An 18,423-nucleotide genomic window follows, 5' to 3' on the forward strand; every position below is an offset into this window, starting at 1 on the left:
TTGTATACGACCGATCATGACATATGGTATAGAAGTGCGCGAAGATACCAACAAAACGAAACAGATGCTAAGGGTTGCCGAGATGAAAAACCTAAGAACAATAGTGGGCAAAACAAGAAGAGACAAACGTTAGAGAGCAGTGCAAAATTCAAGATATTGTAAGATGGGGAAGGCATCGTAAAAGGATGTGGTACAGTCATGTAAGACGAATGGATGAGAATACTCTTAAAAATTGCGCTAGAAAACAACCCGCCCGGTTCAAGACCTCCTAAAAGATGGAGGGACAGTTGGCAATCCACCTCCCAGGAAATTAACCAGAGGCAGCTTCAGAATTAAACAGATCGAAAGATCTCCAAGTAGTAGAAGAAGAATTATTAACAAATTAAGAACAAAAAACGGTAAATTTTCGCCTTTTTCGTTTATCAGCAAAAAGTAAAGCATTTGAGAGCAAGAAACTTACGAGCTTTTTCCGAGAAACGCTTCAATTATAGAGAAAAGAACAGCCAAAAATTTAGCGACTCATTTAGTGTTCGTTGACTTGGAGAAGGCCTATGAAAAAGTACGCTTATGCGACGATCAAGTGATTATGACAAATAAGGATTATATAACAAATCTTTTCGTCGCAGACGATCAAGTGATTATGACAAACAAGGATTATATGATTCGAACGTTGACCGAAAAATACGAAAATTGGAAACTCACTTTCAACGTTAACAAAACGGAATATCTTAGGATAAAGCACGAAGAAAGAGACCCACTACAGTCGACTGTAGAACCAATTTTGACGTACGGATGTGAATGTCGCCAAATTACACAAAAGAGAAGAAAACACTGGAAGTGGTAGAAATGGACTATCTAAAAAGAGCACTTGACACATCCCAAATGAAGAAATAAGAAAAACAAAATAGACCTTAAACTATGTTCTATAGAATACGAGAGGAAGTCCATCGTTAGAATGGAGAGAAGAAATTAGAAGAATATTGAGAGATATAAGCCATACATGAGGAGGATTGGACCGATCGAAAACTACCAGGTCCGATACGGCAGAGGCTGTAGGGCCCCCGTAGATATATTATACCTAGTATATGTATCTCATTTGTATTTCATCGCATGAGATACCATTACTTGATGGAATTGACAGATTTTTCAATTCAAACTAAAAGACATTACTAATAAGGACTTTATTAAGTATCATACAAAATATATAATTTATACACTTAAAATTAGGTGTAGAATTCTGATTTAATATTATCTAATTAAAAAAATAAGTAAATATATGAAGTACATTCAATGTAACACATATTTATGCGTAACGTTGGGCTATAATCTTATAATATGTTAACATCTATTTTATATACGTCTCCAGTTTTAAACAGTCAAAATAATCAATCAAACAATAAATAAGTAGAAATCACAAACTCACTTTCTCTAAGCAATTTAAATTACTGTTTCAAGTACCTTTGGTATATTTTTTGACTAAAAACTGCAGCGTCAGGATGAAAACGATAAGTAAACAAATTTGCTGTTCTAGTCACTCCTCAAGTTCAAAATACACTTCTGTAGAAATCTGTTAATTTGTATTATAATTTTCTATTATACGAAACTAACTTTCAAATTCAAATTAAAGAATTAACACAAAGATATTTTAAACAATATGTAAGTTGTCTATGGAATATGCAATTCTTGATTGGGCTATCACAGCAAACTAGATAAATTAATCGTAAAAATCTGTTACATGCTACTTCAATATAAATCAATTAATAAAACAACACAATATTATTCCAGTAAATCTAACCAAAATCAGGTACTGTCGCCGATGAGTTTGTGATATCTTGATGACATGGATTAAAACACCTTTAGTAGGATGAAGCAATACATAACTTGAAATATAAGAACATTTCAAAGTAGCCATATAATAAAATCAATTTATAACATTTATCATACATTTATGACCATCAAAGCATTTACAGTAATTCTTCCACATATAGAAAAATCATAAATTTAACAGGTCAAGTGCCACATACACCCAATTGGGTGGACACCAGTAACCCTCTTGTGAACTGCCAAGTAGTGCCAGAACTATATTATCTTTATTTATTCTCATAAAACAATTTTACAAATACCATTCGGTTTCTCGTGGGAAAACCAAAATATTAGTACATTGAAACACCTAAATCTTTCTCTCTTAAGTCCTCTGCCAAAACCACTTCCATATTCTCCTTGGTTTCCTCTACCTTTGAGTTAAAACTCGCACACTGGAATATTTTGGCCATATTAGGCATTACCCAGAGAGATATAATATACTTCACTTAATAATACAAGGCAGGATAGACGGAAGAAGAGGGCCATGTCGAAATACATGGGCCATGGCTTAAAAACCTGAGGGAATGGTTTACTAAATCCTCTGCATCCCTTTTCTGAGCTACTATCAACAAAATTCGTATAGCCAACGCACAATAATCGAGCAGGGCGCAGCAAGAAGTAGAATACTATCCACTCATATAGGTGTACACTTTACTTTAAAATTATTAGCACATTGTTGTACATGCAATTGGGTGACCATAAGTAAAATTTGAGTTTGATTGTCCACCCATTTGGGCAGACATACACAATATTTTGTGTTTAAGGAAAAAACGCCTGGCACTTAACCTGTTAATTTACAGAAACTACTTCGTTTTACGGATTTGACTTGAAAGCCAAATTAAAAAACTTAGGGTCTCTATGAAGTAAATTTATTTTCTATAGTTAGTATACTTTAATAACTTGATTCTCATACAATTTAAAAATGTATCTACTTTACTTAAAACTTTCTTTAATCCGGCGCGTTCGGAATCTGACGAACGCCAGATGTATCGGGAAATGCACTGTTTACATATATACTTTAAAAATTCATAATTAATTGTACACATACTTTTTTTATAAAGTTTATAGACTCACGAAGCTCTTTTCAATTTGGGCGACTTACTAAGTCCCTATAAGTCCGACAATTCCTGACGACTGGTGATTCAAGCTCTTATGTTTTTATCTCGTTAGTTATATATTGCACAACGATAACTGTCATGTGTAATTATCTCAATTTGAACACCAAAGACATGTCGGATGATAAAAGGCGTACATGACCATAAAACGCTGGATTAGAAGTTAGCTGTATATGGAGTCAACGCCTTAATGGCTTCATCCATGAACGGAAGTTTTCCATCTAGCAATTTCAATAACTGATTTAAATTTTCCATATCTGCTGCTTATTATTTCCAACTACCGTTGACAGAAATTTTACGGCTGTCAAGAGAACCGCCAAATTTTCCATTATTAAAGTAAAGTTCCCCTAGTTTTAATACAATAAAAGTGTACAAATAAATTAGGTAATAATTAATAAACATCAAATTGACAAATGGCTACTTCAAATTTAGAGATATGTATTTTTTAAAAATATAACGTCTTGGTATCACTTCAACCTAATTACACAAAAGTTCACTGTATGAAAAAATGCACGGTAATGAATTACCGAAGCACTGTATATTCTACAGATACATAAAACGTGTTTTTTAAGTACAATAAACAACTGATGCTATGAACATTAGGAAGTATTATCATCACAGCATTCATATTAGGCGGTTGTTCGTTCTAGGCATTTTTTCATGCAGTTGTGGTCAAAATAAACTCTACCGGAAGGCACATTGTACTGTATATTGTTAAAAAATTATTATTTTATGGCATCTGAGGAAATTTTTAAATCCTACATCCATTCGACTACATAATCTCTTTACATTATAATACAATAAATAGAAAAAAAGTCTATTTCTTCCAAATGTAAAATTGTATCAAAATTTAAATACTGCAATGTGGCAGATATAGTTATCGCAAGTCTTTTTCTCGGAATGATATCTAATACAAAAAATTTATATGGCTTCACAAAACTAAGTACTACTAAAAACAGAGAGCAAACCTGTACTTCAGGGAAACATCACAGAAAATACTTTTTGTATCGAAATTAAGAGAGATGGGTCACAACTTAACTTAAGTAAAAAATGAAATGTCTTTCTATAGCACATACAAATAAATAAAATGAATGAATGCAATACGAACTCCAAAGCCAACAAAAATTTATACCATTAATCTTTACATAATTTTGTTGATCACTATATAATCAAGATCCTGTCTATGCGATTGTAACTAGTATTGTTACTAGTATGTACATAGAAAGGATGTTCAAATATTCAAGCTGCAGCCTAGAATTTGTGCCGAGTTTTATTATTCGAACATTTTGTGAGAATATGATAAGCAAGTTTTTTCTGCGCAAAGCCTGTTTATTAAAAAATAATTTTCCTCTACATCAACAAAGCAGGATGATGACTTTTTGTATTAATGTTATTGGCACAATGAGCTACACTAGTATCCAAAATTCTGGACACTTTACAAAAATTATCGTTTTTCCAGCAACACTCGTCTCATGATCGTGATTTATATAGTTTATCAGTACAATTACATTTTTATTTTATTGTTTTATATTTCTGCTTAATATTTTATGTATTTCTCACTCTATATATTAACATAATTATTTAATAAAATATGGAAACAGATTCAAGCGAAACGCAGAAAATTCGAGATTTGCGAATGGCAACATTGGCAATACTGTATTGCGTCAGGGTTTTGCTAGTCAGTCTATGACCCAAATGGAAGCGTTTAGTACAATTTCGTGCGACTTCCAGTGTTTATTAGTGACTTCAGATAGTTGTTACTAAGTTGATATTGTTTAATTGTCGGAGAGGAATACATCAGTGTCGATTCAACGAAAATGGCACCAAGAAACCCAAAACGTGTTGACTGGTCGCCAGGAAAGAGAGCCAAAGCAATTATCCTTCGAGAAGAAGGTTACATATATCAAGAAATAGCAAACAAATTGGGTGGTGGTGCCACAAAATCAGATGTAATGAAAGTTTGTAAACTTTATCATAACACTGAAATGACAAAATCAGCAAAAAGAACAGGCAAAAAACCGAAATACGATGAGGGTAGAATATGCTGACTTTCTTTAGAAGATCGTCGCAGATCCGCGAAAGAAATTAATGTTATTGTCAAATCAACTAGCTTACCAATATCAGACCGCACTATCAGAAGAAAGTTGTGTGAAAATGGATAGCAAGCAAGAAGCCGTTCCTGAACAAAAAACGCATTGATTTGGCTTTGGGACACAGAGGGTGCACAGAAGAACAGGGTAAGGTAATTTGGAGTGATGAAACCATAATCTCGATCTTTGGGAGTGACGGAGTGAAGTTTATTCGCCTGTTGTTTAAGACTTTTTGCCCCAGTGTAGTACAGTCACTATGAAGCATCCTGTGAGTGTCATGGTATGGGCTTGTTTGAGTTGGACGTTTAGCAGTAATAGAGGGCAATATTAATGCAAAAAAGTATCAGGAACAGATACTGCTAGCCAAACTGCTGCCGACTATCAGAGATTTGTTGGAAGGGGGTGCCTAACAATGCATCTTCCAGCAGGATGGAACGCCTTGTCATACAGCTAAGACTTCTATGAATGGTTGAGAAACCATGACGTTGAGTCTTGGAAATAGTATCGATCTAAATACGATAGAAAATTTATGGTCAAGGCTGAAAGTGTTAGTATCACGCTGAAACCCAAGTAACAAAAGAGAACTGATAGAAGCAATTATTCAAAACTGGTTTAGACTTATTACACCAGAGGATTTGGTGTAATAAGCTCGCACAATCGAGGCTGTCCTAGAAAACAAAGGTTATCCCACCAAACACTAATTTTCTTGATAATAACCATTGTACCATTTTTTTTGTAAATATATCTACAAATAGCTAACGGCTGTTTTATTTATTTTTAAATTTTTAGAGGGTTTTTCCTCTTAAAATAGATGTTAAATATTAAGTAGAACCATAAAGCGGTGCAATAAAACTATAGATAAACTTGTGAGTCTTGTGAAAAGGGAGAATGCTGATAACAAAACTAAAATTTTTGTAAAGTTTCCAGAATTTTGGCTACTAGTGTATATTTATTAAAATTACTTGTCTTGATATTTGTTCCAAAACCTCTAATTAATTACTTTGAGTGTAAAGATCCCTGGTGTCTTTAGAACCCGCTTAAACTCAATTTTTAACGATATTTTGTGTTAGCTTTCGCTATAATACTGATAAAGATGACAAGTCAAGAAAATATTTTGTCTTTCGTATAATTTAACAGTTGAGTTCAAATAGAAAGTCGTTTTAACTGTTTATTAACATTTTCTTTAGTCTACTGTCCTAAGGCCGATGCAATCCTTCTCCAAGATTGTCTAATAGAATTCATCCAACGAGGTAATCTCTTTTATAACAATATAGTAATATAGAAAAATAGTCTGATATATTCTGTGCTTACGGTAAACGAGGAAAGGACAGAGTCACTGATATGCCTCAAATAATATTAGAATCCATGGCTTTACCTGTATTTCTACAAAATGTACGTATGGTGCAAAAATATCATGAGTTTTTCCGCCGATACCATTATCAAAACAGTATCTCTCACGATAAACACTCTACCATTTGAAATATCTCTGGAATTTTCTTTAACTTTAATATTTGTGAGTTGTTAGGAGTACCAAGGATGATTCAAATATATCTTAATACACTGATTCAACAAGATTTTAAGGTAGTATTTCATTATATAAACTTACGATTGCAACTATTAGGTACATATAAACGACACAAATACTCCAAAACCGCAGCTTGAAATTTGTACTCATGAAACATCACCTGAAGTACACATAATACAATTTAGGATTGTATCCAGTTTTAAGAAAAGGAACATAACTATTGTTTCCGTTAAAAACCCCATGTACATTATATTTGACTTGTTCTTTGATACATTATGTAGTTTTCTTCAAGTTTGGTGTATTATTGATGAATTTTGAAGTAATTTTTTATATATTTACATATAAAAAAATCGTTTTTGAGATACGCAACCTAGAGACTCTTTTAGATGGTGGTAGTGTTCTGTAAACGTGAAGTTTATAGTCTAGCAAAAAAAAAAAATGAAATTAGTCATCCAAAATCACGCGTCGTAAGTATATTTAGTTTTCTTAGAGGTGTAAGTACATTGTGTGTTAGATGTATTCATGTGCCTTTGTGTTTAACAATATATTGCTTTTGTTAAATATTGTTTAATTCGTTAAATAATTAGTAACAAACAAAATTATCATTGCCAGCATGTTAATAAACACACTGCGTTATTGTATAAATATATGAAGCATACTTTTTGAATCAAATGTAAAGTACATGGAGTCCTTAAATAATGGATATACACTGGAGTTTTTAACAAATCTCGCATAAGGTACAGGTTAAAAAAATCAACAACCTTTTAAGTATTTTAAGAGCTGCCAGTTTCATATAAAATTTATATCATTTATAATTGAATAAAGTTGTTTTTATAACCCTGTATATCTACAGCACACATACCCACTCTTCCATCAATTTTTAGTTATATACATATTTCGATGCAGTCTAACACATGTTTTACAAGGTGTTCAGTACATTTTCCACCACAGTATATAAGATTAGATGGAATTTTGCACAATATACAGGGTATGCTATAAAATGAATAAAACTTGTTTTTGGACACTCCTGTATAAAACATCCTGTAAAAACAGTTTAAGTCTACATTAAAAGACCACAATCCTTCAGATTATTTTTTATAATGACGTCAGTTACCGCGTCAAACACAAATTGTATGTTAGTTGTGTTAGTAGCACATGTGAAATGTGTATATATTTCTTTCTGGTCCTTAAGTTTATTGAGATTTTCGAATTTCATTCTGATGTATGCTGATGCATCTTCGTAAGTATTAGGGCCTGTATATTCTGGGAAGCAGATGGTCAAGGGACTGCGTACAATTTTCTCTTCAAATAGATCTTTTTTGTTCAAAAACAGGATTATCGATGTAGTCACAAACCATTTACTATTGCAAATGGAATCGAAAAGCTTCATGGATTCTACCATACGGTTCATTTCTTCATCTTCTGCAAGTACCAAATCATAACCTGAAAAATAAAAACCCATTAACTAGTCATCTGTGGATAGATATTTTAATTTATTTTGATAGCTTAGACTTTAGACCAATCAAGTTAGTAAAAAATAAGCTTTTTTTCGCCACATCTGAGACGGGTTTAGTATGAGATATTACAAAAAGACTCTTATCTTAGGATTCATCAATTTTTTAGTGGAACTATTTTTAAATAAATAATTTGAGATAGACGTCAACAGACAACTTTTTCAGAAAAAGATTTTGAGAAAAAATTAAGGTAATCAACCATTTATTGACACCTAACCATATATTGAAATGACCTAACCATATATGAAATTTTAGAACAACAGTACACAACGGCACCCAGACACGACGTCAAAATCATACTGGTAGACTTCAATGCCAAACTAGGTAAAGAGCGGTGATCGGCACACATAGCTTACATGATAACACTAACAGCTTACATGATAACGGATCAAGACTGGCAGAATTTGCTCTAGCCAACAATATGGTAGTAAAAACTACACAAGTCCAAAGAAAAGATATACATAAAGTAACCTCGGTGCCAAATGACGGAATTACACGAAACCAGATAGACCATGTGCTTATCGATTGAAGACATTCTAGCAATATCGTCCGCACACACAATCTGAGGGGAGCGGAAAGTGACTCTGACCACTTCCTGGTCAGAACAAAAATGAGAACAAGGCTAAAGAAACACCAACAAGGAAACAGACGGAACATTTCAAGGCTCGATTTACCTGATAGTGAACGCCAATATCAGGCACTAATCCAAAACAAATTGCAGACACTGGGAGAAGAAGAAACATCAACTCCAGAATTGACCATAGACCAGAAATGGCAAAATATAACTAACGCCATAGAAAGTGCCGCAGCGGAAACTATAGGAAAAGAAAGGAATAGAAAGAAAAACCAGTGGTTTGACCAGGAGTGCGAACAAAGCTTGCATCAGAAAGCAATCAAGAGTCTAGAGCTACTAACACGCCCTACAGATGAGAACAGGGAAGACTACAACAGAGTAAGGACTCAAACGAGAAGACTTTTGAGAAGAAAAAAGAAACAGTACCTAGAAGCGCGAATACAGCAACTGGAGGAGGAACATAGAACCGGTCAGTCTAGACAGTTTTATAAGGACCTAAAAACAATGAAGGGCAACACGATCAACAGCCCAAGATTTATAAAAGACGATGCAAGACAATTGCTCACAGACGACGAGGAGATAAGCCGCCAATGGAGAAAGTATTTTGATCAACTCTTAAATACAGAAAAACCCACAACGACAGGGCAACAAAGACAGTACCAGTTAGCCGAACCTGAAATACCAGAGCCCACACTAGCTGAAGTAAAGTCCGCAATTTCGTCCCTAAAAAACCATAAAGCCCCAAGCCCAGACGGCATACAGGCGGAACTACTAAAAAAAGGGGGAGAAAAGCTCCACCTTGAAATATGCCATCTTATAAGAGAAGTCTGGGAAAGAGAATAAATACCAAACACTGGCATGAAAGGGAGACAAACAAATATGTCGGAACTATAAAGGAATATCGTTAATCAATACAACGTACAAAATTATATCCATAATACTGTCTAGAAGGCTAACTCCATACGCAGAGGAAATAATAGGCGACTACCAAAGTGGATTCAGACCGGGAAGGTCGACCATAGACCAGATATTCGTCCTACGCCAGGTGTTGGAAAAAAACTGGGAATACAACCGCGATGTACACCAAATCTTCGTGGACTTTAAACAAGCTTACGATTCTTCTGCAGAGAAGCATTATGGAAGAACATGGTAGAAATGGGAGTACCTGGAAAGCAGGTACGACTAGCACAGGTGAGCACAGCGAACGCTTCCGCACGGATCAGAATTGGCAGCACCACGTCGGAGGAATTCCTCATTGACACCGGAGACAAGGAGATCCTCTCGCCCCCTTGCTATTTAATTTTGCACTGGAACATGCGGTAAGGAAAGCTCAACCACAACTGATAAACGGATTTGCCGCCCAAGGATAAAAAATACTATTGGCGTTCGCGGATTTCGTGGACACAATTGCACAATCCACCAGAGATGCAAAAGAAGTTTTCACCCTATTCGAAAACGGAGCCAAGGAAGTTGGTCTGAAGGTCAACGGGGACAAGACCAAGTACATGGTGGTTACGAAGAACCCAAGACCAAGGGTTAAACAAAATGTAACAATCAATGAATACAACTTTGAAGTCGTCAAAGAATTCAAGTACCTGGGAGCGATCATAACATCTGAAAATAAATATGAAAAGGACGTGGCAGCCAGGATAATTGCAAGAAACAGGGCATATTATGCCCTGTTTATTAATTTTATGTTTTAAGCAGTGTATTTTTTTATTTATGTATATTATTTGACAGTGCCCTACTTACATACTTATATTTTGTTTTTGCGAACTTTAGATACTTATTACATCTAAGCATATATCTAGAATTTTTCATAATTTTAGATGTCAATAAATGGACTGACAACAAATGGTTTTTCTTGAAATAGGTATGTCAATAACTGGTTTCAAAAATCATATTTTTTAAGCCCACCTTCTTTTTATTTTTGGAAAATTTACACTTCTATTAAAAGAAATCAATACTGGAACACTTTGATGGATATTCAATCCAAAAAAAAAATTCTCGAAATTTTTTCTAAAAGTGTTAATAGTTGGACCTTACGAGAAATGATACCTATACAAATATAAAAAAATTTTAAAAATCAGAAAAATTAGCAAAATTAAGTAAAATAAAATAAAATGAAATAACTAAATTAAAATTAAATAATACTTACCAGATAATGCTACACAAAAGATAATAGCAGTGACTCCTTCAAAGCAGTGAATCCATTTCTTTCTTTCAGATCGCTGACCGCCAACATCAAACATTCTAAACATAAAAAATATTTTTTAGATAAAATTTAAATCTGTTATCTGTTTAAATCATATATCTGTTTAACATCTGCATCTCCCATACACTAAACTTAATAGGAGTATTCAAGCTGTTAAATTTAATTAACCCCATCATTAAATATACAACCAAACTAGGAGTTACATAAGCCAAAAGTAAGTCAAGTAGTAGAATGTTTCTATAGAATGGAAAACATTTTCAAACAGTGTTACCTTTAAGTCTACTTACAAAGTAAGAAGAGCAAAATTTACACAAATTTTTAGGAAAAGGAAAACCCATACATTTGGCAGGTAATATCTTCTTCTTCTTGTGCCACTCCTATCGGAGATTGGAAATCATCAAGGCTCTCCTGACCTTGTTTACAGCTGACCTAAAGAGTTCATTAGTGGTACAGCCATACCACTCTCTCAAATTACACATCCATGACATTCTTCTATGGCCTGGATTCCGTTTTCCTTCTATTTTTCCTTGTATTATATTTTGAAGTAATGCTAAGGTAATATATTAGACCCCTATTCTAATGGTGTTCATTTGATTAATGGGGAGCAAATTCATGATAATATGGCTTAGTGAGGTGTAAATACCTTAAGTTTAATTGTAGAATTGGCTTATGACAAATATAAAGAAGGATTTTTTGCAAAACCATATATTCTAAGGTCCATCAATACGATAGATCCCGAGATTTGGTGGAAATGAACCTATTTTGAAACCAAAAAAAGTGAACGAACCAGTGAAAAGATCAACTGACAGGTATGTGAGCCGGTAAAGTTACTTTTATAGCTCATAATTTAAAATTATTGGACCAGGACCAGGTATCAATGGGTCGGAGTGGCCAGAGGATCAAAATAGTGATCTCAACAATTTTTCTGACTTACATTAACTTTTTTTTTGTAGCACAACTACAAAACTCATTATTTTTTTAAATTTAGCATTGAATAATAAACTGAGGAATGCAGCAGTGCTTTTTAAATCTACAGTACTCCAAGATTATAATATGAGGAATAGCAGTGATAAACTATCATCAGTAGCAAATGCACTTCAAATTACAATTAAACAAAACTTACTTAAAATGTAGACCCTTGAAGAGAAAATTGGTCTCAACAATTCCAGTGGTCTTGACCCTAGTTCGTAAGACATCTTGTTGAGATGGTACATAAGTAGGATTTGAAATTCTATCTAATGCATTGAGATAGTAAGCAGCAGAGTCATTTAACTGGTATTCTCTTGATCTGGCAAAACATAACTGGACACCAGCATCCTGCCAAAGCTTTTTCATCAACATTACCAATTCTGGAGTCAGTTCACCTTCCTCTGCTGAGCTGGCATAGGTGAAAAACTGTCTTGCTATGTCCTTAATAAGAAATATTAAAGTTTATATATATAATATATATATATATATATATATATATATATATATATATATATATATATATATATATATATATATATATATGTATATTTGTTATGTTATTCGTACATGATTACAGTAATTTATATGATAATAAAATTGTTTAGATGAATTCAAACTGTTGTTCAATCTTCTCGAAAGAATATATTTGACAATGATTACATCAATGAGAAGCAAGCAGTACCAATAATAAAAAAAAGGTATATAAGTTTAAGTGATTGCAGCCAATCACTTAAACATTTAAGTTTATTATAAAATGCTCACTGAAAAGCAACTTCAAAATGATCATTCTGAACTATTTCATCTGAAAAATTATCAACTATGAAAACAAGAGATATGTACTATTTCATTAGCAGATAATTTGAAGGAGATTTATTTTGATACAGATGGTGATGTTATTTATCAAAATAAGTACTTACAACAGACCTTAAGGGGTAATGGAGTATTTTTTGCGTTTTTTTTATTTTTTTAATCAACAGTATAACTCTTCAAGGGTATCAAGTTAAAATTTCAGGGTGGTTGGAGCAAAATTGATGGAGTTATAGACATTTAAGAGTGAGTAAGTTGAGTGAGTCAGTGGGGTTAGTGACTGGGGCGAGTGAGTGAGGTGAGTGATTGAGGTGAGTAAGTCGAGTGAGGTGAGAGAGGTGGGTGATATGAGTGAGCACTCATATAGAAATTGGAGCAAGTACAGTGTCAAGTTATCATAATTAAAGATAAAGCACATCGCTATTATATGGGCCTGGAATAGACGATACTGTGTATCAAAACAATAACCATTTTTATAAACATGATTTCTCAGAAATTTTTTTTAAGTCAGTGTTCACTGTACATAAAAAACTACTTGATCAATTCTTCTCAAATTTTGCACACTTCTTGTATAGATAAATTACTAGGTCTCAACGTTGAGATATTGTCCATATTGTGATTATAATTAATTTTTAAACGTTCGTCAAATTTTAACAAAAATTTTTATAAAATAAAAAAAAACTATCTTTTTTTCACTTCTAAAATTTGAAAAAACGATAAAATGAACAATATCTCGAAGTTGCGACTTAGGGAAATTCATAAACTAAATAAATATTTATGGTTTTTTGTCAACATGAACACAGCAAAGTAACTTTTTTTTTATCTTGGAAAATCAGCTATCATTCTTTTAATTTTTAATATTTTTGTACCAAAATTGAGAAATGTACTATATTGTACTAATGTTGTAAATAACATTATATATCAAACAATAAAAAAAAAATCTTAAAAATATGTTTAAAACATTGAAAATAAATCCAACCCCCCATTAACAACAGTGTATGAGAATACAGAGCAATTGAACGATCACAGTCATTAGTTAAGTTAATCCAGAAATTTAGTGATATAAATATACCTAAAGTTGAAAGGAAGAACTATAAAAAAATAAAAGATGATTTTGTACTTCAAAATTTTAATGGAAAAACTTTCTAATAACTTTATGGCTCAAGACCTTCGAATCAGAATGTTTGCAATATAAGGTAGATGCTGATGAAGACAAGATTATCATTCTATGTTTTTTCCTTGATGAAATAGCAATTGAATCAAAAATAATAACGTTAGGCTTAGATAACAGTTTTGAGGTATGGAAAAATTAATTTTTCTAGATAGTTTTTGTGAAGCAGGTTGGCATAAACATAGGGAACCTTGTTATTTTAGGTATATAGGTGGTAGTCTTGTTGATTCTGGATTTCGTAAAGAAAATTTATGATTACATGTGAAAAATGACTTTCCTATTGAAATAATAATTGATTTAATTGTGACAGACATGCCAATTTATATAAAAGACAATATTAATAGAGCTCATGATACAACAATAGAAAAACTGATGACAAATTACGAAAACTATAAAGTTTAGTTATAAAAAGTAATTGACCAAAAAACTTAGGTTTGCAGCCATTGATCAAATTAGAGGTATTTCTAAATAATAGAATAGTAGAAAATTGGTCAATAGGAAATTTTCTGGAGTTTATGACCCAGGCTCAAATGTTACTCTTCTGAATTTGAAAGTGGCAAAAAAGTTAAGGATACTCATGGAGATAGGAATATGTTTAAAATGACAACTGGCAGAACAAATTTTATAGGAAAATTAAGCAAAAATTAATATATATAATTAATAAAACAGACAAAAATATTACTCTTTTTGTAGTTAATAATAAATGTTTATTGTATTAATTAACTATAATTTATAATATTAATTCTTCATTATAAATTTTAAGAATATGGATTCACTGCAAATAATATCTGCTGAAAATGAGAGATCTGCTATAAAAATAAAACAAGAATAGGTCTAAAAGATGGTTTTTTGTCACAATTTGGTCCACAAAAAGAACCTTTCTAGATAATGTCCTTAGATAGAGCAGGAGGATCTGGATGCAATCATTTGTTAAAAAATACTTCCACTTGCTTGTAGACCACTTTACCAGATATGCATTTGCAGTTACTTCTAAAAATCAGATGACAGATGATTTCATGAAATTAATTGCCAAAATCCAGGATAAACACCCCATAAAAACATTATTAACATATCAGTATCATGGAATTAATTCCAGAATATTTAGGAATCATTTAAATATCCAAATAATCATTAGAGCAGTAGACTGCCTATACCTGAATTGCTTAAATAAAAGACTTAATCAAACATAAGAAGATGCAAACAAAATGAAATCAGAATTAGAGCATGGACAAAAATAGCTGATTAATGTATAGATGAATACAATAAAACAGATCACTATATAACCCTATATAGCCCAGAATATTTGCTTTTTGGAAAAACACATCTGATTGTTCTTGAGGAACTGTTTGAAGTGACAAACTTACAAAAGATAAACAAATATCCTATAAAAATTCAGTACATCATGAATATAATCAAAAACTATATGAAAAGAAATAGAAAATTCTATGATTAGGAAAAAAGGAAATTGGGCATATGTGGAAAATAAATCAAAACTAAATAGAAAAAAACTTGACAAAATAAGGCACATTAGGCATGATTGTATACCAAGAAAGTATTAGTTGAAAGTCTGATACATCAGGGACATGATGTTTGATGCATTTCTCAATATAGAGGAAGCATTCGAAAATACCTCACATAAAAAAATAAACAATCACAAGTCTTATCTCCTCTCTTGTGTAATATGATCATGAATGGGCTGATGGCTAAACTTAGTAACAACTGCAGTATGTCCTGGGCTATGAATGACCTAGTCATCTTAGCCTACAAAAAAATTTAGGGATATGTGATGGAAAAAGTCTGCTTATAGATGGAATACTAACCTATACATTGACAAAAATAAATGTTTTTATTTTAACACAAATTCCTGATTATAATCTCTCTAGGTTCTACTTGATGAAACTAACGCTAGTGTCACTAACAGGTCATGCCAACACTTAATACATAAAAATATACAATATAGAATTGTAATCCCAAATTTAATGAAACACTTATGAGATAAAATTCAACAGGCTCTGACTGTACCTACAGATGCAGTTTTAACATAAGCCCACAGGGAAAAATTATGACATTTACCAGAAAGGCGAGAGAGATTGAGTCCTCTAAGCCTAAATGGTACGCATCTAAATCTGGTGAGTGAAGTACAATATTTTGGGGTAATATTACACTTAAGTCTTACTTGGAATCAGCAGATATAATGAATAACCAAGAGAGTAACTATGCTAAAATGCACTCATAAAAAAAATTGCATTAAAAGAGCATTAGCTACAAAATACTTTGGCCAGAGCTAGTCGTGGAAGTACCAAAAGTATCAGCTTTTATCAGTAAAAGTATCAGTATCAAAAATAACAGGAAAAACCTGGACATAACTCTAACTTGAAAATATACACTCGCATACAACAGGACTTTTCATGGAGACTTAGTTGCAGACTCTATATCAGATGATCTGACAAGGGGACAAGATCAACCATATCTTGTATAACTGAGGAACATTATATCACAGGCTACAGATACTTATCTCGGCACTACCTATTAACTAGAAAAACATGGTATACATCCTCTAAACCTGTATGAACTGGTACTAGAGTTCAGAATGATCATAGGTGAAAGAAATATATACAATAACCCAACTGGCTGCAGCACTACCACATAACAGACAGCTACAAAAAAATAAATCTTTCATATTAAAAACATATTTTTAGATAAGGACTGTAAAAAATATCATAAAATTATGTCAGAAATAAACAGTTTATTCAACAACTAACATTATATAAATAAACAAAATCAAATAAAAAATGACAAAATGTACAAAATTATTTTTATATAATTATTTTGATAAAAACTAAAAAAACTACGAAACAGCTCAATTTTGTTACTTTTAATAAACTTTCCCAGGTTTGACTTCCAAAAAATTGAGATAATCAGTTTTTAGATATAATAACCACAAATTTTATCATTGCATCATTTGTAAGTGTAGGAGGAAAATATTTTGCAAGTGGAAACATATATGTATACAGTGAAAAAGTATGAATCAACCACTTCATACATGTACCAATAAAATTTCCCAGTTATAGAAGTGTTTAATTAGTAATAGTCAGTTTATGAATCACCAGTTGAGTGTAAATGGAATGGGTGATAAAAATTCTGGGAATATGTTTACAATAGTGATAAGCCTAATAATTATGTAATTTGATGTATCTATCCAGAATTTTCTAAGAACTAACTATTTTTAAAGTACTTACAGCTTTACTAGGATCAGCAAAATCAATCCCCAATTGGCCCATAGCTCTTATTATGGCTATTAAACTTTGTATAGTATTGCTATAAACAACTGGCCTGTACTGTTCACATTCTTCTGGTGTGTATCCCAATTCATGAATTATTTTCATTTGCTTAACTATTGTACTTTTGCCTGACTCTCCAGCTCCTACAATAAAATAGGTTTATAAGGAAAACATAAACAAGTTCACTAATATAAAATACTTAAAAACACAGTTATATAGTAGGCTGGTGTGAAGAGGATATCCCAAACAAATTAATTTAAAGTGAAAGAATCATACATTTTCAGAGTAATAAAATGTACTTTGTTATAAATAGAGACTAGATTTAAAAATAACTTAATACACTAAACATTCATGTAAATATATAGCACTTTTGATACTCATTTAAATGGGCTATTACAACCATATACAGAGAGAATAGACACAATAAAGTGTACAAAAAGCTTAGTTGAAAATTTGGACTGGAAGACTACTGAATGATACATAAAGAATACAAAAATTAAATCAAGAAAGTGGCTTTATAATCAGGAGTAAGCGTGGATAGGACTATCGCAGTTTTAAAACATAACATTTATTGTAATAGAAGATATGTAATACAGAACTTCAACTTACCCAGTAGTAACAATTTCACTTCACTGGCAGCCTTTTCTCCAGCTGCTCGGAGATCCCGGTCAATCTTTCTGGATCTAGCTAGAGCAGCTTTTTCCCCAGTTGTACTCACCGCACAACCCATTTTATTTTTGAATTTCTTCGATACTTTCACACTTGTTGCTATTCCTTCAGATAAATCGACTCCACCCGCTCAGTAAAAACATTTCCGTTGTCGGTTAAAAAGTCACTAAGTCAATGGAATTCACAAAAACATTGGCGACAGAAATTTCCTGTTCAACGAACATTGGTACCAACATTTATCAATATAACGCCTACAAGTAGGCAATTTAACAACATACGCCAAAGTAGGAATCTGCAATGCATATCTGCAATAGTTCGAGTTTATAATATAGACGGGGCGATGCGATAATATATATTAAATTCATAATTTTAATTATATTTGAAATTATTTACGTATTTTATCTTTTTAATTATTCTCGTATTTTTAGTAAAGTGAAAAGTTCTATAGGTAAGCTTAAGAAAATATACTCTTTTAGTTTGGGAACAAATTTCCACTAACCTACGATTGATTATAAAAATGAATTGTCTATTTAATTGTTGACTTCTTTCACTTTTCAGAATTGTAATATTATATTAATAATATGTAATAGTTTGATACAAATAAGGAGAAACGTGCTGAAATAGTCTCGA

General features: G+C 32.3%; 1 protein-coding gene across 1 annotated transcript; it reads right to left on the minus strand.

Annotated features, from left to right (window-relative positions):
* Positions 1-1,166: 1,166 nt before the first annotated feature.
* On the minus strand, positions 1,167-17,966 carry Galphai (G protein alpha i subunit). Its single transcript, XM_072545725.1, has 5 exons — positions 17,734-17,966; positions 17,083-17,267; positions 12,020-12,306; positions 10,840-10,934; positions 1,167-8,036 (listed from the first exon to the last, which is right to left on the minus strand). Exons 1-5 carry the CDS (start codon positions 17,852-17,854, stop codon positions 7,654-7,656), a joined length of 1,071 nt encoding a protein of 356 aa, XP_072401826.1. The 5' UTR covers positions 17,855-17,966; the 3' UTR covers positions 1,167-7,653.
* Positions 17,967-18,423: the final 457 nt, after the last annotated feature.

Source organism: Diabrotica undecimpunctata, chromosome 10 (genome assembly GCF_040954645.1).
Source record: "Diabrotica undecimpunctata isolate CICGRU chromosome 10, icDiaUnde3, whole genome shotgun sequence".
NCBI lineage: Eukaryota > Metazoa > Arthropoda > Insecta > Coleoptera > Chrysomelidae > Diabrotica > Diabrotica undecimpunctata.

Bases quoted from the DNA above. Each gene is read 5' to 3' on its own strand.
- Galphai (XM_072545725.1), bottom strand. From the start codon at position 17,854: ATGGGTTGTGCGGTGAGTACAACTGGGGAAAAAGCTGCTCTAGCTAGA. The intron at 17,268-17,733 runs GTAAGTTGAAGT...ATTTTATTGTAG, and splicing joins AGTGAAATTGTTACTACTGG to GAGCTGGAGAGTCAGGCAAA. The intron at 12,307-17,082 runs GTAAGTACTTTA...TTTCTTATTAAG, and splicing joins TTGCTGATCCTAGTAAAGCT to GACATAGCAAGACAGTTTTT.